The sequence below is a fragment of the Pseudophryne corroboree genome, chromosome 12, assembly GCF_028390025.1.
Source record: "Pseudophryne corroboree isolate aPseCor3 chromosome 12, aPseCor3.hap2, whole genome shotgun sequence".
NCBI lineage: Eukaryota > Metazoa > Chordata > Amphibia > Anura > Myobatrachidae > Pseudophryne > Pseudophryne corroboree.
This window is the reverse complement of record NC_086455.1, coordinates 1,018,850-1,046,571: the sequence shown is the minus strand read 5'-3', so window position 1 is coordinate 1,046,571 and position 27,722 is coordinate 1,018,850. Positions and strand designations below refer to the sequence as shown.

At 50.3% G+C, this 27,722-nt stretch overlaps 1 protein-coding gene across 1 annotated transcript in view; it reads right to left on the bottom strand.

Annotated features, from left to right (window-relative positions):
* The window catches only part of MUC1 (mucin 1, cell surface associated), a 50,488-nt gene that overhangs the window by 8,203 nt on the left and 14,563 nt on the right, over nucleotides 1-27,722 (bottom strand). Inside the window, exons 2-12 of the mRNA XM_063946621.1 lie at nucleotides 19,570-20,582; nucleotides 19,399-19,472; nucleotides 19,075-19,211; nucleotides 16,150-16,481; nucleotides 15,979-16,052; nucleotides 15,655-15,791; nucleotides 12,934-14,078; nucleotides 12,763-12,836; nucleotides 12,048-12,184; nucleotides 11,657-11,778; nucleotides 11,205-11,336 (exon numbers count right to left, since the gene is read on the bottom strand). Coding sequence (XP_063802691.1) covers nucleotides 11,205-11,336; nucleotides 11,657-11,778; nucleotides 12,048-12,184; nucleotides 12,763-12,836; nucleotides 12,934-14,078; nucleotides 15,655-15,791; nucleotides 15,979-16,052; nucleotides 16,150-16,481; nucleotides 19,075-19,211; nucleotides 19,399-19,472; nucleotides 19,570-20,582 — 3,377 coding nt within the window. The remainder of the gene's footprint in view (nucleotides 1-11,204; nucleotides 11,337-11,656; nucleotides 11,779-12,047; nucleotides 12,185-12,762; nucleotides 12,837-12,933; nucleotides 14,079-15,654; nucleotides 15,792-15,978; nucleotides 16,053-16,149; nucleotides 16,482-19,074; nucleotides 19,212-19,398; nucleotides 19,473-19,569; nucleotides 20,583-27,722) is intronic.

The window sequence follows — 27,722 nt, the reverse complement described above, 5'->3', positions numbered from 1 at the left end:
TGAGACTGCTCCTGTGTCAGTGTGTACAGTGTGTCAGGGAGAGAGCGCTGTGACAGAGTGTGGTAGTGTAGAGAGTGTCACCTGTGTGTGAGACTGCTCCTGTGTCAGTGTGTACAGTGTGTCAGGGAGAGAGCGCTGTGACAGAGTGTGGTAGTATAGAGAGTGTCACCTGTGTGTGAGACTGCTCCTGTGTCAGTGTGTACAGTGTGTCAGGGAGAGAGCGCTGTGACAGAGTGTGGCAGTATAGAGAGTGTCACTTGTGTGTGAGACTGCTCCTGTGTCAGTGTGTACAGTGTGTCAGGGAGAGAGCGCTGTGACAGAGTGTGGTAGTATAGAGAGTGTCCCCTGTGTGTGAGACTGCTCCTGTGTCAGTGTGTACAGTGTGTCAGGGAGAGAGCGTTGTGACAGAGTGTGGCAGTATAGAGAGTGTCACCTGTGTGTGAGACTGCTCCTGTGTCAGTGTGTACAGTGTGTCAGGGAGAGAGCGCTGTGACAGAGTGTGGCAGTATAGAGAGTGTCACCTGTGTGTGAGACTGCTCCTGTGTCAGTGTGTACAGTGTGTCAGGGAGAGAGCGCTGTGACAGAGTGTGGCAGTATAGAGAGTGTCACCTGTGTGTGAGACTGCTCCTGTGTCAGTGTGTACAGTGTGTCAGGGAGAGAGCGCTGTGACAGAGTGTGGCAGTATAGAGAGTGTCCCCTGTGTGTGAGACTGCTCCTGTGTCAGTGTGTACAGTGTGTCAGGGAGAGAGCGCTGTGACAGAGTGTGGCAGTATAGAGAGTGTCACCTGTGTGTGAGACTGCTCCTGTGTCAGTGTGTACAGTGTGTCAGGGAGAGAGCGCTGTGACAGAGTGTGGCAGTGTAGAGAGTGTCACCTGTGTGTGAGACTGCTCCTGTGTCAGTGTGTACAGTGTGTCAGGGAGAGAGCGCTGTGACAGAGTGTGGCAGTATAGAGAGTGTCACCTGTGTGTGAGACTGCTCCTGTGTCGGTGTGTACAGTGTGTCAGGGAGAGAGCGCTGTGACAGAGTGTGGTAGTATAGAGAGTGTCACCTGTGTGTGAGACTGCTCCTGTGTCAGTGTGTACAGTGTGTCAGGGAGAGAGCGCTGTGACAGAGTGTGGTAGTATAGAGAGTGTCACCTGTGTGTGAGACTGCTCCTGTGTCAGTGTGTACAGTGTGTCAGGGAGAGAGCGCTGTGACAGAGTGTGGCAGTATAGAGAGTGTCACCTGTGTGTGAGACTGCTCCTGTGTCAGTGTGTACAGTGTGTCAGGGAGAGAGCGCTGTGACAGAGTGTGGTAGTATAGAGAGTGTCCCCTGTGTGTGAGACTGCTCCTGTGTCAGTGTGTACAGTGTGTCAGGGAGAGAGCGCTGTGACAGAGTGTGGTAGTGTAGAGAGTGTCACCTGTGTGTGAGACTGCTCCTGTGTCAGTGTGTACAGTGTGTCAGGGAGAGAGCGCTGTGACAGAGTGTGGTAGTATAGAGAGTGTCACCTGTGTGTGAGACTGCTCCTGTGTCAGTGTGTACAGTGTGTCAGGGAGAGAGCGCTGTGACAGAGTGTGGCAGTATAGAGAGTGTCACTTGTGTGTGAGACTGCTCCTGTGTCAGTGTGTACAGTGTGTCAGGGAGAGAGCGCTGTGACAGAGTGTGGCAGTATAGAGAGTGTCCCCTGTGTGTGAGACTGCTCCTGTGTCAGTGTGTACAGTGTGTCAGGGAGAGAGCGCTGTGACAGAGTGTGGCAGTATAGAGAGTGTCACCTGTGTGTGAGACTGCTCCTGTGTCAGTGTGTACAGTGTGTCAGGGAGAGAGCGCTGTGACAGAGTGTGGTAGTGTAGAGAGTGTCACCTGTGTGTGAGACTGCTCCTGTGTCAGTGTGTACAGTGTGTCAGGGAGAGAGTGCTGTGACAGAGTGTGGCAGTATAGAGAGTGTCACTTGTGTGTGAGACTGCTCCTGTGTCGGTGTTGGTGTGTACAGTGTGTCAGGGAGAGAGTGCTGTGACAGAGTGTGGCAGTATAGAGAGTGTCACCTGTGTGTGAGACTGCTCCTGTGTCGGTGTGTACAGTGTGTCAGGGAGAGAGCGCTGTGACAGAGTGTGGCAGTATAGAGAGTGTCACTTGTGTGTGAGACTGCTCCTGTGTCAGTGTGTACAGTGTGTCAGGGAGAGAGCGCTGTGACAGAGTGTGGCAGTATAGAGAGTGTCACCTGTGTGTGAGACTGCTCCTGTGTCAGTGTGTACAGTGTGTCAGGGAGAGAGCGCTGTGACAGAGTGTGGCAGTATAGAGAGTGTCACCTGTGTGTGAGACTGCTCCTGTGTCAGTGTGTACAGTGTGTCAGGGAGAGAGCGCTGTGACAGAGTGTGGCAGTATAGAGAGTGTCCCCTGTGTGTGAGACTGCTCCTGTGTCAGTGTGTACAGTGTGTCAGGGAGAGAGCGCTGTGACAGAGTGTGGCAGTATAGAGAGTGTCACCTGTGTGTGAGACTGCTCCTGTGTCAGTGTGTACAGTGTGTCAGGGAGAGAGCGCTGTGACAGAGTGTGGCAGTATAGAGAGTGTCACCTGTGTGTGAGACTGCTCCTGTGTCAGTGTGTACAGTGTGTCAGGGAGAGAGTGCTGTGACAGAGTGTGGCAGTATAGAGAGTGTCCCCTGTGTGTGAGACTGCTCCTGTGTCAGTGTGTACAGTGTGTCAGGGAGAGAGCGCTGTGACAGAGTGTGGCAGTATAGAGAGTGTCACTTGTGTGTGAGACTGCTCCTGTGTCAGTGTGTACAGTGTGTCAGGGAGAGAGCGCTGTGACAGAGTGTGGTAGTGTAGAGAGTGTCACCTGTGTGTGAGACTGCTCCTGTGTCAGTGTGTACAGTGTGTCAGGGAGAGAGCGCTGTGACAGAGTGTGGCAGTATAGAGAGTGTCCCCTGTGTGTGAGACTGCTCCTGTGTCAGTGTGTACAGTGTGTCAGGGAGAGAGCGCTGTGACAGAGTGTGGCAGTATAGAGAGTGTCACTTGTGTGTGAGACTGCTCCTGTGTCAGTGTGTACAGTGTGTCAGGGAGAGAGCGCTGTGACAGAGTGTGGTAGTGTAGAGAGTGTCACCTGTGTGTGAGACTGCTCCTGTGTCAGTGTGTACAGTGTGTCAGGGAGAGAGCGCTGTGACAGAGTGTGGCAGTATAGAGAGTGTCCCCCTGTGTGTGAGACTGCTCCTGTGTCAGTGTGTACAGTGTGTCAGGGAGAGAGCGCTGTGACAGAGTGTGGCAGTATAGAGAGTGTCACCTGTGTGTGAGACTGCTCCTGTGTCAGTGTGTACAGTGTGTCAGGGAGAGAGCGCTGTGACAGAGTGTGGCAGTATAGAGAGTGTCACCTGTGTGTGAGACTGCTCCTGTGTCAGTGTGTACAGTGTGTCAGGGAGAGAGCGCTGTGACAGAGTGTGGCAGAGTAGAGAGTGTCACCTGTGTGTGAGACTGCTCCTGTGTCAGTGTGTACAGTGTGTCAGGGAGAGAGCGCTGTGACAGAGTGTGGCAGTATAGAGAGTGTCACCTGTGTGTGAGACTGCTCCTGTGTCAGTGTGTACAGTGTGTCAGGGAGAGAGCGCTGTGACAGAGTGTGGCAGTATAGAGAGTGTCACCTGTGTGTGAGACTGCTCCTGTGTCAGTGTGTACAGTGTGTCAGGGAGAGAGCGCTGTGACAGAGTGTGGTAGTATAGAGAGTGTCCCCTGTGTGTGAGACTGCTCCTGTGTCAGTGTGTACAGTGTGTCAGGGAGAGAGCGCTGTGACAGAGTGTGGTAGTGTAGAGAGTGTCACCTGTGTGTGAGACTGCTCCTGTGTCAGTGTGTACAGTGTGTCAGGGAGAGAGCGCTGTGACAGAGTGTGGTAGTATAGAGAGTGTCACCTGTGTGTGAGACTGCTCCTGTGTCAGTGTGTACAGTGTGTCAGGGAGAGAGCGCTGTGACAGAGTGTGGCAGTATAGAGAGTGTCACTTGTGTGTGAGACTGCTCCTGTGTCAGTGTGTACAGTGTGTCAGGGAGAGAGCGCTGTGACAGAGTGTGGCAGTATAGAGAGTGTCCCCTGTGTGGTGAGGACTGCTCCTGTGTCAGTGTGTACAGTGTGTCAGGGAGAGAGCGCTGTGACAGAGTGTGGCAGTATAGAGAGTGTCACCTGTGTGTGAGACTGCTCCTGTGTCAGTGTGTACAGTGGTGTCAGGGGAGAGAGCGCTGTGACAGAGTGTGGTAGTGTAGAGAGTGTCCACCTGTGTGTGAGACTGCTCCTGTGTCAGTGTGTACAGTGTGTCAGGGAGAGAGCTGCTGTGACAGAGTGTGGCAGTATAGAGAGTGTCACTTGTGTGTGAGACTGCTCCTGTGTCAGTGTGTACAGTGTGTCAGGAGAGAGCGCTTGTGACAGAGTGTGGTAGTATAGAGAGTGTCACTGTGTGTGAGACTGCTCCTGTGTCGGTGTTGTGTTACAGTGTGTCAGGGAGAGAGTGCTGTGACAGAGTGTCGGCAGTATAGAGAGTGTCACCTGTGTGTGAGACTGCTCTGTGTCGTGTGTACAGTGTGTCAGGGAGAGAGCGCTGTGACAGAGTGTGGCAGTATAGAGAGTGTCACCTTGTGTGTGAGACTGCTCCTGTGTCAGTGTGTACAGTGTTGTCAGGGAGAGAGCGCTGTGACAGAGTGTGGCAGTATAGAGAGTGTCACCTGTGTGTGAGACTGCTCCTGTGTCAGTGTGTACAGTGTGTCAGGGAGAGAGCGCTGTGACAGAGTGTGGCAGTATAGAGAGTGTCACCTGTGTGTGAGACTGCTCCTGTGTCAGTGTGTACAGTGTGTCAGGGAGAGAGCGCTGTGACAGAGTGTGGCAGTATAGAGAGTGTCCCCTGTGTGTGAGACTGCTCCTGTGTCAGTGTGTACAGTGTGTCAGGGAGAGAGCGCTGTGACAGAGTGTGGCAGTATAGAGAGTGTCACCTGTGTGTGAGGACTGCTCCTGTGTCAGTGTGTACAGTGGTGTCAGGGAGGAGAGCGCCTGTGACAGAGTGTGGCAGTATAGAGAGTGTCACCTGTGTGTGAGACTGCTCCTGTGTCAGTGTGTACAGTGTGTCAGGGAGAGAGTGCTGTGACAGAGTGTGGCAGTATAGAGAGTGTCCCCTGTGTGTGAGACTGCTCCTGTGTCAGTGTGTACAGTGTGTCAGGGAAGAGAGCGCTGTGACAGAGTGTGGTAGTATAGAGAGTGTCACCTGTGTGTGAGACTGCTCCTGTGTCAGTGTGTACAGTGTGTCAGGGAGAGAGCGCTGTGACAGAGTGGTGGTAGTATAGAGAGTGTCCCCTGTGTGTGAGACTGCTCCTGTGTCAGTGTGTACAGTGTGTCAGGGAGAGAGCGCTGTGACAGAGTGTGGTAGTATAGAGAGTGTCACCTGTGTGTGAGACTGCTCCTGTGTCAGTGTGTACAGTGTGTCAGGGAGAGAGCGCTGTGACAGAGTGTGGTAGTATAGAGAGTGTCCCCTGTGTGTGAGACTGCTCCTGTGTCAGTGTGTACAGTGTGTCAGGGAGAGAGCGCTGTGACAGAGTGTGGTAGTATAGAGAGTGTCACCTGTGTGTGAGACTGCTCCTGTGTCAGTGTGTACAGTGTGTCAGGGAGAGAGCGCTGTGACAGAGTGTGGCAGTATAGAGAGTGTCACTTGTGTGTGAGACTGCTCCTGTGTCAGTGTGTACAGTGTGTCAGGAGAAGAGCGCTGTGACAGAGTGTGGCAGTATAGAGAGTGTCCCCCTGTGTGTGAGACTGCTCCTGTGTCAGTGTGTACAGTGTGTCAGGGAGAGAGCGCTGTGACAGAGTGTGGCAGTATAGAGAGTGTCCCCTGTGTGTGAGACCTGCTCCTGTGTCAGTGTGTACAGTGTGTCAGGGAGAGAGCGCTGTGACAGAGTGTGGTAGTATAGAGAGTGTCCCCTGTGTGTGAGACTGCTCCTGTGTCAGTGTGTACAGTGTGTCAGGGAAGAGAGCGCTGTGACAGAGTGTGGCAGTATAGAGAGTGTCACCTGTGTGTGAGACTGCTCCTGTGTCAGTGTGTACAGTGTGTCAGGAGAGAGCGCTGTGACAGAGTGTGGTAGTGTAGAGAGTGTCACCCTGTGTGTGAGACTGCTCCTGTGTCAGTGTGTACAGTGTGTCAGGGAGAGAGCGCTGTGACAGAGTGTGGCAGTATAGAGAGTGTCCCCTGTGTGTGAGACTGCTCCTGTGTCAGTGTGTACAGTGTGTCAGGGAGAGAGCGCTGTGACAGAGTGTGGCAGTATAGAGAGTGTCCCCTGTGTGTGAGACTGCCTCCTGTGTCAGTGTGTACAGTGTGTCAGGGAGAGAGCGCTGTGACAGAGTGTGGCAGTATAGAGAGTGTCACCTGTGTGTGAGACTGCCTCCTGTGTCAGGTGTGTACAGTGTGTCAGGAGAGAGGAGCGCTGTGACAGAGTGTGGTAGTATAGAGAGTGTCACCTGTGTGTGAGACTGCTCCTGTGTCAGTGTGTACAGTGTGTCAGGGAGAGAGTGCTGTGACAGAGTGTGTGGTAGTATAGAGAGTGTCCCCTGTGTGTGAGACTGCTCCTGTGTCAGTGTGTACAGTGTGTCAGGGAAGAGAGCGCTCGTGTGACAGAGTGTGGCAGTATAGAGAGTGTCCCCTGTGTGTGAGACTGCTCCTGTGTCAGTGTGTACAGTGTGTCAGGGAGAGAGCGCTGTGACAGAGTGTAGCAGTATAGAGAGTGTCCCCTGTGTGTGAGACTGCTCACTGTGTCAGTGTGTACAGTGTGTCAGGGAGAGAGCGCACTGTGACAGAGTGTGGCAGTATAGAGAGTGTCACACTGTGTGTGAGACTGCTCCTGTGTCAGTGTGTACAGTGTGTCCAGGGGATGAGAGCGCTGTGACAGAGTGTGGCAGTATAGAGAGTGTCCCCTGTGTGTGAGACTGCCTCCTGTGTCAGTGTGCTACAGTGTGTCAGGGAGAGAGCGCTGTGACAGAGTGTGGCAGTATAGAGAGTGTCACCTGTGTGTGAGACTGCTCCTGTGTCAGGTGTGCTACAGTGTGTCAGGGAGAGAGCGCTGTGACAGAGTGTGGCAGTATAGAGAGTGTCCCCTGTGTGTGAGACTGCTCCTGTGTCAGTGTGTACAGTTGTGTCAGGGAGAGAGCGCTGTGACAGAGTGTGGCAGTATAGAGAGTGTCCCCTGTGTGTGAGACTGCTCCTGTGTCAGTGTGTACATGTGTGTCAGGGATAGAGCGCTGTGACAGAGTGTGGCAGTATAGAGAGTGTCCCCTGTGTGTGAGACTGCTCCTGTGTCAGTGTGTACAGTGTGTCAGGGAGAGAGCGCTGTGACAGAGTGTGGCAGTATAGAGAGTGTCCCCTGTGTGTGAGACTGCCTCCTGTGTCAGTGTGTACAGTGTGTCAGGGAGAGAGCGCTGTGACAGAGTGTGGTAGTACAGACCCTCCAACATGACCCGCCCCACTAGGTACAAAATGCTCTGTTTCTGGACTTCCCTCTTAATTTATTATTTCCATCAGCTGTGTTGAACTAGTTAAATGATAAGAAAGCTGTTTCTTCACAGGTGATGGCAATAATAAATGAAGAGGGAAGTCCAGAAACAGAGCATTTTGTACCTAGTGGGGCGGGTCATGTTGGAGGGTCTGGTAGTATAGAGAGTGTCACTTGTGTGTGAGACTGCTCCTGTGTCGGTGTTGGTGTGTACAGTGTGTCAGGGAGAGAGCGCTGTGACAGAGTGTGGCAGTATAGAGAGTGTCACTTGTGTGTGAGACTGCTCCTGTTACAGGTGAGACTGCCCGCGTGTATTATGTGAGTGTTCCTGTCTGCCCCGGTGTGCGCTCACTTATCCTGCTGGAACCGGACACAGGACGCAGCACAAGGACAGAGCGGGGGAGGGGGGGGGCAGTGTGTGTCACAGCTATCCTCAGTAGTGCAAGAGGCAAAGGTGCTATAAGTGTACATGAGATTTGTAAGAGGTACGTGTGCTATTAGTGTGTGTGTATGTGTGTGTGTGTGTGTGTGTGTGTGTCAATATATTTATATATATATAGATAGATAGATAGATAGATAGATAGGAGGGACATGTGCTATTGGTGCATATATATATATATATATATATATATATATATATATATATTTATGTGTAAGAGGCAGAGAGGGGGGGGGTGAGCTACAGCTGCAGCAGAGACGGGGGGGGGGGGGGTGAGCTACAGGCACAGCAGAGACAGGTGGGGGGGGGGGGCTACAGGCACAGCAGAGACAGGTAGGGGGGGGCTACAGGCACAGCAGAGACAGGTGGGGGAGGGGGGGGCTACAGGCACAGCAGAGACAGGTGGGGGGGGGGCTGCAGGCACAGCAGAGACAGGTGGGGGGGGCTACAGGCACAGCAGAGACAGGTGGGGGTGGCTACAGGCACAGCAGAGACAGGTGGGGGGGGGGGCTACAGGCACAGCAGAGACAGGTGGGGGGGGGCTACAGGCACAGCAGAGACAGGTGGGGGGGGCTACAGGCACAGCAGAGACAGGTGGGGGGGGGCTACAGGCACAGCAGAGACATGTGGGGGGCTACAGGCACAGCAGAGACAGGTGGGGGGGGCTACAGGCACAGCAGAGACAGGTGGGGGGGGGGGGCTACAGGCACAGCAGAGACAGGTGGGGGGGCTACAGGCACAGCAGAGACAGGTGGGGGGGGGGCTACAGGCACAGCAGAGACAGGTGGGGGGGGCTACAGGCACAGCAGAGACAGGTGGGGGGTGGCTACAGGCACAGCAGAGACAGGTGGGGGGGGGGGGCTACAGGCACAGCAGAGACAGGTGGGGGGGGGCTACAGGCACAGCAGAGACAGGTGGGGGGGGGCTACAGGCACAGCAGAGACAGGTGGGGGGGCTACAGGCACAGCAGAGACAGGTGGGGGGGCTACAGGCACAGCACAGACAGGTGGGGGGGGGGGGCTACAGGCACAGCACAGACAGGTGGGGGGGGGGCTATCATCATTCTCTGCTGCTGGACAGTTAATCATTAATGGAAGCGGGTGACGGGAGACGCAGGACTATAACCTCTCTGCAGCGTCTTACAGCACAAGTGCGTGGTTAGTACACATTGCTGCATCAGTGGTCATAGCGCTCACATAAGCAGCAGGGTGGTATCCAGGTGATAGATAGGTTGATACCATATGGTCGACAGGATCAGAAGGTGAACATGCAATGGTCAACACGCGATTGTTTTTCACATATACTTTTCCTTGATTTACCCTCCGCGTGGATCCTGCCTGCGGCGTCAGAGAGCCCACAGCGGTGTTCAGTACACTGACTGCGGTCACATATGGTGAGAATCCTAAGTACTGGGTGTGGGCCTATACACCTTGTTTACCTAATGCATGTCTTCCCCCCCCCCCACTCACTCCCCTGCCACTCCTTTGTTTTGCCGCCCCCCCCCCCTCACTCTCCTGCCCCTCCTCTGTTTTGCCCCCCTGCTTACTCTCTTGCCCCTTCTATCTTGCTCCCACACACTTTTGCCCCTCCTCTGTCTTGCCCCCCCACTCACTCCCCTGCCACTCCTCTGTTTTGCCGCCCCCCACTCACACTCCTGCCCCTCCTCTGTCTTGCCCCCCACCTCACTTTCTTGCCCATCACTCTCCTGCCCCACCTGTTTTGCTCCCCACTCACTCTCCTGCCCCTTCTATCTTGCCCCCCTCACTCTCTTGCCCCTCCTCTGTCTTGCCCCCCAATAACTCCCCTGCCACTCCTCTGTTTTGACGCCCCCCCACTCACACTCCTGCCCCTCCTCTGTCTTGCCCCCCACCTCACTTTCTTGCCCATCACTCTCCTGCCCCACCTGTTTTGCTCCCCACTCACTCTCCTGCCCCTTCTATCTTGCCCCCCTCACTCTCTTGCCCCTCCTCTGTCTTGCCCCCCAATAACTCCCCTGCCACTCCTCTGTTTTGCCGCCCCCCCCACTCACTCTTCTGCTCTTCCTCTGTCTTGCCCCCCACTTCACTTTCTTGCCCCTCACTCTCCTGCCCCACCTGTTTTGCTCCCCACTCACACTCCTGCCCCTTCTATCATGCCCCTCCTCTGTCTTGCCACCCCACTCCTCTGTTTTGCGCCCCCCCACTCACTCTCCTGCCCCTCCTCTATCTTGCCCTCCCACTCACTTTCCTACCCCTCCTATCTTACCATCTACTCTCCTACCCTTCCTCTGTTTTGCCCTCCACTCACTCTCTTGCCCCTTCTAACTTGCCCCCCCTACTCTCATGCGCCTCCTCTGTCTTGCCCCCCCACTCGCTTCCCTGCCACTCCTCTGTTTTGTCTCCCCCACTCACTCTCCTGCCCCTCCTCTGTTTTGCCCCCACTCACTCTCCTGTCACTTCTATATTGCCCCCCCACTCTCTTGCGCACCCTCTGTCTCGTTCCCCTGCCACTCCTCTGTTTTGCCTCCCCCACTCACTCTCCTGCCCCTTCTATCTTGCCATCCACTCTCCTGCCCCTTTTCTGTTTTGCCCCCCACTCACTCTCCTGCCCCTTCTTTCTTTCCCCCCTCACTCTCTTGCCCCTCCTCTGTGTTGCCCCCCCAATAACTCCCCTGCCACTTCTCTGTTTTGCCGCCCCCCCACTCACTCTCCTGCCCCTCCTCTGTCTTGCCCTCCCACTCACTTTCCTGCCCCTCCTATCTTGCCATCTACTCTCCCGACCCTCCTCTGTTTTGCCCTCCACTCACTCTCCTGCCCCTTGTATCTTGCCCCCCCACTCTCTTGCGCCTCCTCTGTCTTGCCCCCCCATTCGCTTCCCTGCCACTCCTCTGTTTTGTCTTCCCCACTCACTCTCCTGCCACTCCTCTGTCTTGCCCCCCCACTCGCTCCCCTGTCCCTCCCCTGTCTTGCCCCCCACTCACTCTCCTGCCCTTCTTTATTTTGCCCACCCCCCCTCACACACACTTCTGTCCCTCCTCTGTCTTGCCAGTCTCCCCACACATCTGTTATTTGCCACACTTATCCACCACAGCCCACCTCACGGTGGCACTACACATGCCGGAACTCTCTGGAAGTGACATCACTGACACTGGTGGGGTCAGAGTTCATATCAACTGTGGTTACATGGCAACATGATGACATCATTTTTATCAACCGTCGACTTTACTATATATACCTAATTGAGCGTAAAGACCAGTGTACAATGAAGCGCATTGCTGTTTGGGGTCTCATGGTGAGGGACGGACACTTACCTCGTTTTTGGTTGGAGCTATATATCGCCCGTGGGTTTGGTATGATGTATAGTCATTCATGGAGTGGTACGAGCCACGACTAGCGAATACATCCATGTGCCCACTGCTTCTTCTGCGGCATAACATGACGGCCTGGGGAGAGACAATCGGAGGGTTTCAGAGGAGTGGGAGGGGTGATAAATGAGAACTGAAGGGCAACAGTAGAAGGACCAGAATGCTATTGGGGCACAGAAACATTTATGTTCAGAGCCACTTGCAGAAAACTCTTTGTCTGGCCCTGACAGGTGAACATTGCGCCTCCTAATAAATTGTGGCGCCTGACCCTGATGGAGATTCTGTCCCCTCCCCCTGATATCCTGTGCCCTTATATGCAGGGTACCAGCCATCCTTTCCCAGTATAGGAGAAGAGGAAATGATAGAGGCATGGAGGTGGGGAATAAGGTTACACATACCATGATGATGATGAAGATGATGGCAAACAGAAGGGTAACGGCCACCAGAACAAGCAGCGCAATGCCCCACCCTGGCACGCCGGAGCTTGTACTACTGCTGGACGGGATCACGGAGGTTGCGGCTGCAATGTGACAGAAGACAACATGTTGTAGAGAGAATAACCAGGAATGACCAGCCCTACGTTAATAGGACCACCGACTGGACACTTTCCAGGCAGGTAGTGTCTCTGGGAAAAGGGGAGAAAGTGAGCTCCATTGTGGACATTGGAATGGAGATGGCAGAGGGTTGGGAGGAAGATCTTCCAGAAGTACTGATGGAGAATTGATGGACCAGACAGAGAGTAGAGCAGTAAATATGGACAACGCGTTTCACCCAGATCGCCTCTCTCACCTTGTACACTAGATATGGTCAGTCCATTAATGGTGTTACTGCTGCTTTGTAATCTCTTCTCCATGATCCCGAGCACGTCTGCTGGCGTCTGAGGTCCTGTGAACTCCGTTTTGGTATTGGCGATCACAGACCCGGCACTGCGGGAAGAAAGCACAAGGTCAGTGTGTGGTACATCTACTAAAAAGCCAGAGGTGCTTAGGGCAGGGACTAGGGTCCTCCAACCATTGGAGATCTACAAGTACCAACATGCCCCAAGAGCTGGGATTTCATATTCCTCAGGAGCTAGGTGCTCTCTCCTTGTGTTCTCTTTCCTCTGGCCGCCAAGGAAATGTATATACGAGTGGAAGATCTGCAGACTGACCCATGTTAACCCACATTCTACCATTACAGCCGATATTTATCTTACAAGGTGGAGCTACATATCTTTCATAGACAGCAACAGCACCTTGTCCCCCAGTTTTACCATAAAGGTTCTATAATGCTCCTGTGCATTCATCCATACGTAACACAATGCCCGGAATGTTTTGGAGGTCAGGAAAATGTTCCCGGTGTCCAAAATTATGCAGCATTGTGGCCACTTTTCTGTTGGGCGAAAACACCTGGCAATCATTAACGTGGTAACTGGCCGAAAAGAGTTTGCATATCTGAGGCGCCACTAATAGCTCTGTACGTGCCTAGGTAAGGCTAGATTAGTTTGTGTTGGGCCAAGACTCACCTGAATGTCAGGATGACAACACCGAGGTATGTAGTGCGTGTGCTGCAGGTGGAGCAGTTGTATACTTCACTGTACTGCAAAGAATAAGAATGGAGATATGAGTATAGTAGTGGAAAAGTGCTTTAGTGTCCTGCAACTATAACCAGACACTGAAGACGTGACGCCACTCACCGCTTGCTGGACTTTTGTCTCCAGAGCCTTATAAACTGCAGAGGTGGGATCATTCAGAGATGTAGAGTAGTCCTCACTAGTAATACGTAGTTGCATATAGATAAAAGTGATTTGGGGACTTGTGGTTACTAATTGACTTGTTGCTGTGGACCCTGTGCTAGTCTGAGGACTTGTTGTAGATGTGGTGGGTCCTGTGGTATTATTGCCACCAGTAGTAGCTGCTGTGGACCCTGTGCTGTTCTGATGGCTTGTGGTAGCTGTGGTGGGTACTGTGGTATTATTGCCACCTGTAGGAGCTTCTGTGGACCCTGTGCTGTTCTGATGGTTTGTGGTAGCTGCAGTGGGTACTGTGGTATTATTTCCACCTGTAGTAGCTGCTGTGGACCCTGTACTGTTCTGATGGCTTGTGGTAGCTGCGGTGGGTACTGTTGTATTATTGCCACCTGTAGGAGCTTCTGTGGACCCTGTGCTGTTCTGATGGCTTGTGGTAGCTGCGGTGGGTACTGTTGTATTATTTCCACCTGTAGGAGCTTCTGTGGACCCAGTGCTGTTCTGATGGCTTGTGGTAGCTGCGGTGGGTACTGTTGTATTATTTCCACCTGTAGGAGCTTCTGTGGACCCAGTGCTGTTCTGATGGCTTGTGGTAGCTGCGGTGGGTACTGTGATATTATTGCCACCTGTAGGAGCTTCTGTGGACCCTGTGCTGTTCTGATGGCTTGTGGTAGCTGCGGTGGGTACTGTTGTATTATTGCCACCTGTAGAAGCTTCTGTGGACCCTGTGCTGTTCTGATGGCTTGTGGTAGCTGCGGTGGGTACTGTTGTATTATTGCCACCTGTAGGAGCTTCTGTGGACCCTGTACTGTTCTGATGGCTTGTGGTAGCTGCGGTGGGTACTGTGATATTATTGCCACCTGTAGGAGCTTCTGTGGACCCTGTGCTGTTCTGATGGCTTGTGGTAGCTGCGGTGTGTACTGTGGTATTATTTCCACCTGTAGGAGCTTCTGTGGACCCTGTGCTGTTCTGATGGCTTGTGGTAGCTGCGGTGGGTCCTGTGGTATTATTGCCACCTGTAGTAGCTGCTGTGGACCCTGTGTTAGTCTGAGGACTTGCTGTAGTTGTGGTAGGTACTGTTGTAGTCTGATTAGCTGTAATAGACAAACAAAGTATTTATGCAAACAGAACAAAGACATTTAAGGTTAATGATGAAGGTACAGATATGAGATGAAGTGTAGATAGGACACTGCTCCTAAGTGCTTACTATCTACAATGTGCGGGAAATGTTTAAACAATATGAGCTAGAAGGACCCGATGGTAGCAGGTAATCCCACAGAGAGTACATAGGTGGGGATAACCTACACTGATGAGATGGCTTTTCAGATACTACTGGAAGGTTGAACCAGACTCTGCTCAGACCGAGGAATATTCTGGCAGTATGGGACTAGATGTGCGGGGTAAGGTAGAGGGTGCAGTCAAGGATGACACCAACACTGTGTGGCAATGGGCCTAGTTCAGACCTGATCGCAGCAGCAAATTTGTTAGCAGTTGGGCCAAACCATGCTGCACTGCAGGAGAAGGGGGGGGAAGGGCAGATGTAACATGTGCAGAGAGAGTTAGATTTGGGTGGGGTGTGTTTAAACTGAAATCTAAATTGCAGTGTAAAAATAAAGCAGCCAGTATATACCCGGCACAGAAACAATATAACCCACCCAAATCTAACTCTCTCTGCACATGTTACATCTGCCCCACCTGCAGTGCACATGGTTTTGCCCAACTGCTAACGAATTTGCTGCTATGATCGGGTGTGAAATAGGCCCAATGTGAAGAAGAGTGTTATGTTGTCAACTGTGAGGTAGATTAAAGCAGGTAGTGACAATAGTAGGAAGAAATATGATGACCTACATTTTGGTCATGTTGAGTTTTGGCTAGCGTTTGGACATCCAGATACTTATGGTGAAGATACAGTTGGACAGATGGACTAAAAGAAAAGTAGAGATGTCTGGAAAGAGGCAGATCTGGGAGTCTACGTAGACGTGTAACTGGAGGCTCATATGGTGTCTCACTCCAAGGAGAGAGGAGGTATAAAGAGAAAAAAGCAGAGGTCCCTCACAACAGAACAGCCATGAGGAACCCCGATTGATAGACGGATGGAGAGGAGGATGCAGCAGAAGTACTGACTCATGCGAGAAATAGGGAACTGTAGACTGGGCTTGGGTAACCAGAGACCGTACAGAGACACCTCACGTAGGACTGCGGTAAGTGTAGTATTGTGGAAAGAGACCACCACATCAGGGTGGGAAAGGGTAGTATTAGGAGAGGGGAGTTGCTTGAGTGGTGTTGAGAAGATGACTAGTTTGAGGGTGTGGCTGCGAGCATGAATTGGTGTACAGGTGGGTGAAGGAGGCAAGGTCGGACAAAAGGAAAGGAGGTCATGATCAGAGAGTGGAAAATCTGCTGGAGAAGCTGGAGGTGGAACGGAGATAGACTATGAGATGTGGGAGGTATTCAAGTAAGTTAAGAGACAGCAACTTTAATAGGGTTAAGAATGGGGATGTTCAAAATGAGAGTGGGCAGGTTAAAGAATAGGTAGTGACACCTTCTGTATTGGCGCGCTCAATGATTTGCCTCTTGGCATCTTAACGAATGTAGGTGAGGAATCCCAGGGCAGATGAGCAGTATACTTGCAGAGCAGCTGTTACTGTGCACGACGCATTTCGCACTTACCTTGCACGCTGGATATAGTTAATCCGTTGATCGTGCTGTTACTGCTCTGTAAGCTGTTCTCCATGATGGTCTGCACCTCTGTTGCTGTCTGAGGTCCTGCAAACTCCACTCTGGTGTTGGCGATCACTGACCCGTTACTGCAGGAAGAGGAGTGAGCGTGAGTACACTGGCTGTCAAACGTCTCATGAAGAGCCTCTATCAGCTGATCAGTCTGACCTGGAGACCGGGCAGTTGGTTTCTATGGAGTTTGCATACCTGAGGCACCGCTAATAGCTCTGTACATGGCTGCGGAAGGCTAGAGTATTTTTTGGGGCCAAGACTCACCTGAATGACAGGATGACGACACCGAGGTATGTAGTGCGTGTGCTGCAGGTGGAGCAGTTGTATACTTCACTGCACTGCAAAGAATAAGAATGGAGAAATGAGTATAGTAGTGGAGAAGTGCTTTAGTGTCCTGCAACTATTACCAGACACTGAGGACGTGACGCCACTCACCGCTTGCTGGACTTTTGTCTCCAGAGTCTTATAAACTGCAGAGGTGGGATCATTCAGAGATGTAGAGTAGTCCTCACTAGTAATACGTAGTTGCATGTAGATTGAAGTGGGTGTTGGTACTGTGGTATTATAACCACCTGTAGTCACTGCTGTGGATCCTGTGTTATTCTGTGAGCTTGTGGCAGCTGTGGTATTATAACCACCTGTAGGAGCTTCTGTGGACCCTGTGCTGTTCAGATGGTTTGTGGTAGCTGCGGTGGGTCCTGTGGTGGTATTATTACCGCTTGTAGGAGCTGCTGTAGTTGTGGTGGGTCCTACTGTAGTCTCATTAGCTGTAATAGACAAATTATTTATACAAACAGAACAAAGACATCTAAGGTTAATGATGAAGGTACAGATATGAGATGCAGTGTAGACAGGACACTGCTCCTAAGAGTTTACTATCTACAATGTGCGGGAAATGCTTAAACAATATGAGCTAGAAGGACAGGATGGTAGCAGGTAGTCCCACAGAGAGTATAGATCAGTGGGGATAGGCTACACTGATGAGATGGGTTTTCAGATACTACTAGAAGGTTGAACCAGACTCTGCTCAGAAAGAAGAGTATTCTGGCAGTATGGGACTAGATGTGTGGATTAAGGTTGAGGGTGCAATCAAGGATGACACCAACACTGTGGGGCAATGTGAAGAAGAGTGTTATGTTGTCAACTGTGAGGTAGATTAAAGCAGGTAGTGACAGTAGTAGGGAGAAATATGATGACCTACATTTTGGTCATGTTGAGTTTTGGCTAGCGTTTGGACATCCAGATACTTATGGTGAAGATACAGTTAGACAGATGGACTAAAAGAAAAGTAGAGATGTCTGGGAAGAGGCAGATCTGGGAGTGGAACTGGAGGCGCATACAGTGTCTCACTCCAAGGAGAGAGGAGGTACAAAGAGAAGTAAGCAGAGGTCCCTCACAACAGAACAGCCATGGGGAACCCTGACTGATAGACAGATGGAGAGGAGGATGCAGCAGAAGTACTGACAGCGGATATATAGGATATGTAGGACTTAAAGTAAGTTTGTTTTGTGAGAGATAGGGAACTGGTGTATTTAGATTTTGCAAAAGCCTTCGACACAGTGCCTCACAGGAGACTGATCATCAAATTACGGGAATTTGGCCTAGGATATACTATTTGTACATGGATAAGTAACTGGCTGGATAACAGGGTACAACGAGTAGTGGTCAATGGGATGTTCTCCAGCTGGGCACCAGTAGTCAGCGGAATACCACAAGGGTCCGTACTTGGCCCGCTACTGTTTAATATATTTATCAATGATCTAGGAATAGGCCTGGAAAGCACAGTGTCAATCTCTGCAGATGATACTAAACTGTGTAAGGTAATTAATTCAGGAGGCGATGTGGAATGAGGTTCAATATAGAAAAATGCAAAGTTACTGTATGCATTGTGGGACAAAACACACTTGCATCCTACACTCTAGATGGCGAAAATATAGGGGGAACTATGGTGGAAAAAGATTTGGGGGTACTCATAGATGATAGGCTTAATAACCGTACACAAAGTCAAATTGCAGCAAAGAAGGCAAGTAAAGTGCTTGCATGCATAAAACGGGGAATTGAGACCAGGGACGAGGATGTAATCCTGCCGCTGTACAAATCATTGGTACGTCCGCACCTGGAATATTGTGTTCAGTTCTGGGCCCCATATTACAAAAAGGATATCGGGGGAACTAGAAAGGGTTCAAAGGCGAGCTACTAAACTGATTAAAGGGTTAGAGACACGAGTACGAGGAAAGGCTTACTAGGATAAATATGTATACACTGGAAAAGAGGCGACTAAGAGGAGACATTATTAATATCTTCAAATATGTAAAGGGTCATTACAAGGAATTAGCATCGGATTTGTTTATTAAAAGAACTCTGTATAGGACACGTGGGCACTCGCTGAGGCTAGAGGAGAGAGAATTCCGTACACAACGTAGGAAAGGGTTCTTCACGGTAAGGGCATTAAAGATTTGGAACTCCCTGCCGGAGAGGGTAATAATGGCAGACTCTGTAAATGTATTTAAAAATAGATTGTACAAATTTCTAACTGGAAAAAAGTATCCAGGGTTATAGCATTTAGCAGAGTGACATCATATATCTGGGAGTGGTAAGAATCATAGCTGTCAATTGGTACTAAACCATTACTTCAGCAGGTGCATTATATTAGGTACAGTGTAACATAGAATACAGGGTAAACCCGATGGGCATTTTGCCTCTTTTCAACCTCACTGACTATGTAACTGTAGACTGGGCTTGGGTAACCAGAGACCATACAGAGACACCTCATGTAGTACTGTGGCAAGTGTAGTATTGTGGAAAGAGACCACCGCATCAAGGTGGGAAAGGGTAGTAATAGGACAGGAGAGTTGCTTGAGTGGTGCTGAAAAGACGACCAGTTTAAGGTTGTGGCTGCGAGCATGGATGGGTGTGCAGGTGGGTGAAGGAGGCAAGGTCAGTCAGAAGGAAAGGAGGTCATGATCGGAGAGTGTAAAATCTGCTGGAGAAGCTGGAGGTGGAATGGAAATAGACTATGAGATGCAGGAGGTGTTCATCATGATGGATAGGAGCCAATGTACAAAAGAAGAAAGTAAGTTAAGAGGCAGCAACTTTAATAGGGTTATGAATGGGGATGTTCATAATGAGAGTGGGCAGGTTAGAGGATAGGTAGTGGCACTTTCTATCTTGGAGCGCTCAGTGATTTGCATCTTGACGAAGGTGGGCTCTTAGCTCATCAGAAAACATACTGTCCTCTGATAATCTGGAATTTTAGGGGTTATTACTACTTCTAAATTAGCAGTGGCGAGGTATCCCAGGGCAGATGAGCAGTATACTTGCAGAGCAGCTGTTACTGTGCACGACGCATTTCGCACTTACCTTGCACGCTGGATATAGTTAATCCGTTGATCGTGCTGTTACTGCTCTGTAAGCTGTTCTCCATGATGGTCTGCACCTCTGTTGCTGTCTGAGGTCCTGCAAACTCCACTCTGGTGTTGGCGATCACTGACCCGTTACTGCAGGAAGAGGAGTGAGCGTGAGTACACTGGCTGTCAAACGTCTCATGAAGAGCCTCTATCAGCTGATCAGTCTGACCTGGAGACCGGGCAGTTGGTTTCTATGGAGTTTGCATACCTGAGGCACCGCTAATAGCTCTGTACATGGCTGCGGAAGGCTAGAGTATTTTTTGGGGCCAAGACTCACCTGAATGACAGGATGACGACACCGAGGTATGTAGTGCGTGTGCTGCAGGTGGAGCAGTTGTATACTTCACTGCACTGCAAAGAATAAGAATGGAGAAATGAGTATAGTAGTGGAGAAGTGCTTTAGTGTCCTGCAACTATAACCAGACACTGAAGACGTGACGCCACTCACCGCTTGCTGGACTTTTGTCTCCAGAGCCTTATAATCTGTAGAGTTGGGATCATTCAGAGACTCAGAGAAGGTCTCACTGGTAATATGTAGTTGCACAAAGATTGAAGTGGGTGGGGGTACTGTGGTATTATAACCACTTGTAGTCACTGCTGTGGAACCTGTGTTATTCTGTGAGTTTGTGGTAGCCGAGGTATTATAACCACCTGTAGTAGCTGCTGTGGAACCTGTGTTATTCTGTGGACTTGTGGCAGCCGTGGTATTATAACCATCTGTAGGAGCTTCTGTGGAACCTGTGTTATTCTGTGGACTTGTGGTATTATAACCACCTGTAGGAGCTGCTGTGGATCCTGTGTTATTTTGTGGACTTGTGGTATTATAACCACCTGTAGGAGCTGCTGTGGACCACGTAGTGTTCTGTGGACTTGTGGTATTATAACCACCTGTAGGAGCTGCTGTGGATCCTGTGTTATTTTGTGGACTTGTGGTATTATAACCACCTGTAGGAGCTGCTGTGGACCACGTAGTGTTCTGTGGACTTGTGGTATTATAACCACCTGTAGGAGCTGCTGTGGATCCTGTGTTATTTTGTGGACTTGTGGTATTATAACCACCTGTAGGAGCTGCTGTGGACCACGTAGTGTTCTGTGGACTTGTGGCTGTAGGAGCTGCTGTGGATTCCGTAGTGTTGTGTGGACTTGTTGTATTATAACCACCTGTAGGAGCTGCTGTGGATTCCGTAGTGTTATGTGGACTTGTGGTATTATAACCACCTGTAGGAGCTGCTGTGGACTCCGTGGTGTTCTGTGGACTTGTGGTATTATAACCACCTGTAGGAGCTGCTGTGGACCCCGTAGTGTTCTGTGGACTTGTGGTATTATAACCACCTGTAGGAGCTGCTGTGGACTCCGTGGTGTTCTGTGGACTTGTGGTATTATAACCACCTGTAGGAGCTGCTGTGGACTCCGTAGTGTTCTGTGGACTTGTAATTGTGGTGGGTTCTGTGGCACCTGTCACTGAAATACAAAGAACATTTTGAACCATTATACTTGAGGAACAAAGGGAGAGCAGTGCCAGTGAGTATAAGATGAGAAACATCTAAGTGAAGAATAACTGCAATGTTTAACAACTGTTCCAACGCGTCTGACATGGTTCTTACTCAATAGATAGACGTCCTTATGGAGCTGCCAGTGTGGGAGTGAGCTGGATGCCGGATTGTCTGCTTCACAATATTGTCCATTTAGTGTCTGCCTGGTGGTACTAAGCTGGCAGTGCCATCCTGGGCCATGTTGCCACAGCTGCCAGGTGGAGAACGTGTCGCCTAGAGGGTGACACCCGGGGTACATGTGTCACACCTGCTGCTAATGGTCCTGGGGTAACCCACCCCCAACCTTCGCTCATTTCCCATCTCTATGGTTAAACGCACCTCACCCTTACCTGACTTATAGAACGGAAATAGACAGCTCTGAGCCCCTGCCACCCCGGCCGCCTCCAGGCACCCTGTCCCAGCGTGCTTCATAAACATCTGCTGATCTAGCTGTTAATATCAGAGGCTAGGATGATATATGCGATGTGACGTGTATCTAGTGGCCGCACGGTGCAAATGATTGGGTCAGGACGTCAGGAACATTCTGCGTTGCGTCATTAATGACCCCAGGAATGGTAACAGATTGGTCTGTTTCTGCACTAGGACAATCAGGATGTGTCTTCTGTTCCGCTGTTAGAGGGCAGTCATTTCTCGCATGGGTAATGTCCATCCTACGGAACATCTCAGAAGACAATGGTGCTTATACATCCAGCTCCCTGATTATTCCTACTCCCAGGATAATATAAGTGCCAGCATTGCTGTCTGTTCCCTTCTATGTCATTACGTCGTCTTCCTCTTAGGAGACCTGGTTGGGTCTACGTCCTATCTTACAAAAAAAAAGTAGGATAAAATAAAACTGGAATTTTCACAGTAGAAAATAAATGGGAGTAGCCACAAACTTCTGACCATAGTCTCTTCTTCCCCATATACAATGCAGGGGCTGTCCTAGTGACCCCCTTCCCTGGTGGCTAATATACAATACAGGCCATCTAGGCTGGGGATCCACAGCTGTCCAGCAGCCCTTCTCAACGTTCTACACCACTGGTTCCTAAACTCAGTCGTCAACGACCCTCAACAGTGCATGTTTTCCAGGTCTCCTCACCGAAACACAAGCTCCACCTATGGATCTTTTACAATGGGTCAGTAAGTAATAAGTACACCTGTGCTCCTGCTAGATGACCTGGAAAACATGAACTGTTGGGGGTCCTTGAGGACCGAGTTTGGAATCCACTGGTGTAGGCAGTTTGACTATCTACCTCCTGGTCTCAGAAAGCAGCAAGAATAGGAGACAGAGGGTTAATCTCACTACAATCCCAGAGAAGATGGAAAAGCTGACAGTCCGTGAAGGTAAAACACACCTCAAATAGTCCATGACAGTGTTCAGTCCAAGTGTCTGTGCTGACAGATAATATATGTCCACCTAGTAACCTGCGTACAGCATCACAACAGCCCTATGTACTATGGACCATATGAGTGCCATAGGTGTCCTGACTCTCTGGTGACCAGGTTTTCCCACCGCCTCACACAAAACCAAGGGAGTCGCCTAACTAGCAGGAGCTCCCACTTCCAAACTGGGTAATTACTGGGCACACACTGTACTTCTGGGTTTGCCACTTTTATTTAGACAAGTAGACCAAGCAATTGATGGGATTGCAACCTAGTCGGGGTGTCATCGACTCCAATCTCAAAGGTGGTGTAGGGGGTCCAGCTATATGTGCATCCTCTGGAGGATGACCTTCTGACATGAAGCTATATGTGCGTTCCTCTGGAGGATGAACTGGTGACATGGAGCTATATGTGCGTTCCTCTGGAGGACGACCTTGTGACATAAAGCTATATGTGCGTTCTCTGGAGGATGACCTGGTGACTTGGTGACATGAAGCTATATATGCGTCCTCTGGAGGATGACCTTCTGACATGAAGCTATATGTGCATTCATCTGGAGGATGACCTTGTGAGATAAAGCTATATGTGTGTTCTCTGGAGGATGACTTGGTGACATGAAGCTATATATGCGTCCTCTGGAGGATGACCTTCTGACATGAAGCTATATGTGCGTTCCTCTGGAGGATGACCTTGTGACATAAAGCTATATATGCGTCCTCTGGAGGATGACCTGGTGAAATGAAGCTATATGTGCGTCCACTGGACGATAACCTGGGGACATTAAAATATATGTGCGTTCCTCTGGAAGATGACCTGGTGGCATGAAGCTATATGTGCTACTTCTGAAGGATTACCTGGTGACATGAAGCTATATGTGCGTTCCTCTGGAGTACGACCTGGTGACATGAAGCTATATGTGCGTCCTCTGGAAGATGACCTGGTGACATGAAGCTATATGTACGTCCTCTGGAAGATGACCTGGTGACATGAAGCTATAAGTGCGTCTTCTGGAGGATGACCTGGTGACATGAAGCTATATGTGCATCCTCTGGAAGATGACCTGGTGACATGAAGCTATATGTGCATCTTCTGGAGGATGACCTGGTGACATGAAGCTATATGTGCGTCCTCTGGAGGATGACCTGGTGACATGAAGCTATATGTAAGTACTCTGGAAGATGATCTGGTGACATGAAGCTATATGTGCGTCCTCTGGAAGATGACCTGGTGACATGAAGCTATATATGCGTCCTCTGGAAGATGACCTGGTGACATGAAGCTATATGTGCGACTTCTGGAGGATGACCTGGTGGCATGAAGCTATATGTGCGTCTTCTGGAGGATGACCTGGGGACATAAAGCTATATGTGCGTCCTCTGGAGGATGACCTGGTGACATGAAGCTATATGTGTGTCTTCTAGAAGATGACCGGGTGACATGAAGCTATATGTGCATCCTCTGGAGGATGACCTGGTGACATGAAGCTATATGTGCGTCTTCTGGAGGATGACCTGGTGACATGAAGCTATATGTGCGTCCTCTGGAGGATGACCTGGTGACATGAAGCTATATGTGCGTCTTCTGGAAGATGACCTGGTGACATGAAGCTATATGTGCATCCTCTGGAGGATGACCTGGTGACATGAAGCTATATGTGCGTCTTCTGGAGGATGACCTGGTGACATGAAGCTATATGTGCGTCCTCTGGAAGATGACCTGGTGGCATGAAGCTATATGTGCGTCTTCTGGAGGATGACCTGGTGACATGAAGCTATATGTGCGTCCTCTGGAGGATGACCTGGTGACATGAAGCTATATGTGCGTCTTCTGGAAGATGACCTGGTGACATGAAGCTATATGTGCATCCTCTGGAGGATGACCTGGTGACATGAAGCTATATGTGCGTCTTCTGGAGGATGACCTGGTAACATGAAGCTATATGTGCGTCCTCTGGAGGATGACCTGGTGACATGAAGCTATATGTGCGTCTTCTGGAAGATGACCTGGTGACATGAAGCTATATGTGCATCCTCTGGAGGATGACCTGGTGACATGAAGCTGTATGTGCGTCCTCTGGAGGATGACCTGGTGGCATGAAGCTATATGTGTGTCCTCTGGAGGATGACCTGGTGATATGAAGCTATATGTGCGTCCTCTGGAAGATGATCTGGTGACATGAAGCTATATATGCATCCTCTGGAAGATGACCTGGTGACATGAAGCTATATGTGCGTCTTCTGGAGGATGACCTGGTGACATGAAGCTATATGTGCGTCCTCTGGAAGATGACCTGGTGGCATGAAGCTATGTGTGCGTCTTCTGGAGGATGACCTGGTGACATGAAGCTATATGTGCGTCTTCTGGAAGATGACCTGGTGACATGAAGCTATATGTGCATCCTCTGGAGGATGACCTGGTGACATGAATCTATATGTGCGTCTTCTGGAGGATGACCTGGTGACATGAAGCTATATGTGCGTCCTCTGGAGGGTGACCTGGTGACATGAAGCTATATGTGCGTCTTCTGGAAGATGACCTGGTGACATGAAGCTATATGTGCATCCTCTGGAGGATGACCTGGTGACATGAAGCTATATGTGCGTCTTCTGGAGGATGACCTGGTGACATGAAGCTATATGTGCGTCCTCTGGAGGATGACCTGGTGACATGAAGCTATATGTGCGTCTTCTGGAAGATGACCTGGTGACATGAAGCTATATGTGCATCCTCTGGAGGATGACCTGGTGACATGAAGCTATATGTGCGTCTTCTGGAGGATGACCTGGTGACATGAAGCTATATGTGCGTCCTCTGGAGGATGACCTGGTGACATGAAGCTATATGTGCGTCTTCTGGAAGATGACCTGGTGACATGAAGCTATATGTGCGTCCTCTGGAGGATGACCTGGTGACATGAAGCTATATGTGCGTCTTCTGGAGGATGACCTGGTGACATGAAGCTATATGTGCGTCCTCTGGAGGATGACCTAGTGACATGAAGCTATATGTGCGTCTTCTGGAAGATGACCTGGTGACATGAAGCTATATGTGCATCCTCTGGAGGATGACCTGGTGACATGAAGCTGTATGTGTGTCCTCTGGAGGATGACCTGGTGGCATGAAGCTATATGTGTGTCCTCTGGAGGATGACCTGGTGATATGAAGCTATATGTGCGTCCTCTGGAAGATGACCTGGTGACATGGAGCTATATGTGCATCCTCTGGAAGATGACCTGGTGACATGGAGCTATATGTGTGTCCTCTGGAGGATGACCTGGTGACATGGAGCTATATGTGCGTCCTCTGGAGGATGAAGCTATATGTGCGTCTTCTGGAGGATGACCTGGTGACATGGAGCTATATGTGCGTCTTCTGGAGGATGACCTGGTGACATGGAGCTATATGTGTGTCTTCTGGAGGATGACCTGGTGACATGAAGCTATATGTGCGTCCTCTGGAAGATGACCTGGTGACATGAAGCTATATGTGCGTCTTCTGGAGGATGACCTGGTGACATGAAGCTATATGTGTGTCCTCTGGAAGATGACCTGGTGACATGAAGCTATATTCGTCCTCTGGAAGATGACCTGGTGACATAAAGCTATATGTGCGTCTTCTGGAGGATGACCTGGTGACATGAAGCTATATGTGCATTCTCTAAGATGACCTGGTGACATGAAGCTATATGTATGTCTTCTGGAGGATGACCAGGTGTCATGAAGCTATATGTGCGTCTTCTGGAAAATGACCTGGTGACATGAAGTTATATGTGCGTCCTCTGGAAGATGACCTGGTGACATGAAGCTATATGTGCGTCCTCTGAAGGATGACCTGGTGACATGAAGCTATATGTGCGTCCTCTGGAAGATGACCTGGTGACATGAAGCTATATGTGCGTCTTCTGGAGGATGACCTGGTGACATGAAGCTATATGTGCGTCCTCTGGAAGATGACCTGGTGACATGAAGCTATATGTGCGTCCTCTGGAAGATGACCTGGTGACATGAAGCTATATGTGCGTCTTCTGGAGGATGATCTGGTGACATGAAGCTATATGCGTCCTCTGGAGGATGACCTGGTAACATGAAGCTATATGTGCGTCCTCTGGAGGATGACCTGGTGACATGAAGCTATATGTGCGTTCCTCTGGAGTACGACCTGGTGACATAAGGCTATATGTGCGTCCTCTGGAAGATGACCTGGTGACATGAAGCTATATGTTAGTCCTCTGGAAGATGACCTGGTGACATGAAGCTATAAGTGCGTCTTCTGGAGGATGACCTGGTGACATGAAGCTATATGTGCGTCCTCTGGAAGATGACCTGGTGACATGAAGCTATATGTGCATCTTCTGGAGGATGACCTGGTGACATGAAGCTATATGTGCGTCCTCTGGAGGATGACCTGGTGACATGAAGCTATATGTGCGTCCTCTGGAAGATGATCTGGTGACATGAAGCTATATATGCATCCTCTGGAAGATGACCTGGTGACATGAAGCTATATGTGCGTCTTCTGGAGGATGACCTGGTGACATGAAGCTATATGTGCGTCCTCTGGAAGATGACCTGGTGGCATGAAGCTATATGTGCGTCTTCTGGAGGATGACCTGGTGACATGAAGCTATATGTGCGTCCTCTGGAGGATGACCTGGTGACATGAAGCTATATGTGCGTCTTCTGGAAGATGACCTGGTGACATGAAGCTATATGTGCATCCTCTGGAGGATGACCTGGTGACATGAAGCTATATGTGCGTCTTCTGGAGGATGACCTGGTAACATGAAGCTATATGTGCGTCCTCTGGAGGATGACCTGGTGACATGAAGCTATATGTGCGTCTTCTGGAAGATGACCTGGTGACATGAAGCTATATGTGCATCCTCTGGAGGATGACCTGGTGACATGAAGCTGTATGTGCGTCCTCTGGAGGATGACCTGGTGGCATGAAGCTATATGTGTGTCCTCTGGAGGATGACCTGGTGATATGAAGCTATATGTGCGTCCTCTGGAAGATGACCTGGTGACATGAAGCTATATGTGCATCCTCTGGAGGATGACCTGGTGACATGAAGCTGTATGTGTGTCCTCTGGAGGATGACCTGGTGGCATGAAGCTATATGTGTGTCCTCTGGAGGATGACCTGGTGATATGAAGCTATATGTGCGTCCTCTGGAAGATGACCTGGTGACATGGAGCTATATGTGCATCCTCTGGAGGATGACCTGGTGACATGGAGCTATATGTGTGTCCTCTGGAGGATGACCTGGTGACATGGAGCTATATGTGCGTCCTCTGGAGGATGAAGCTATATGTGCGTCTTCTGGAGGATTACCTGGTGACATGGAGCTATATGTGTGTCTTCTGGAGGATGACCTGGTGACATGAAGCTATATGTGCGTCCTCTGGAAGATGACCTGGTGACATGAAGCTATATGTGCGTCTTCTGGAGGATGACCTGGTGACATGAAGCTATATGTGTGTCCTCTGGAAGATGACCTGGTGACATGAAGCTATATTCGTCCTCTGGAAGATGACCTGGTGACATAAAGCTATATGTGCGTCTTCTGGAGGATGACCTGGTGACATGAAGCTATATGTGCATTCTCTAAGATGACCTGGTGACATGAAGCTATATGTACGTCTTCTGGAGGATGACCTGGTGTCATGAAGCTATATGTGCG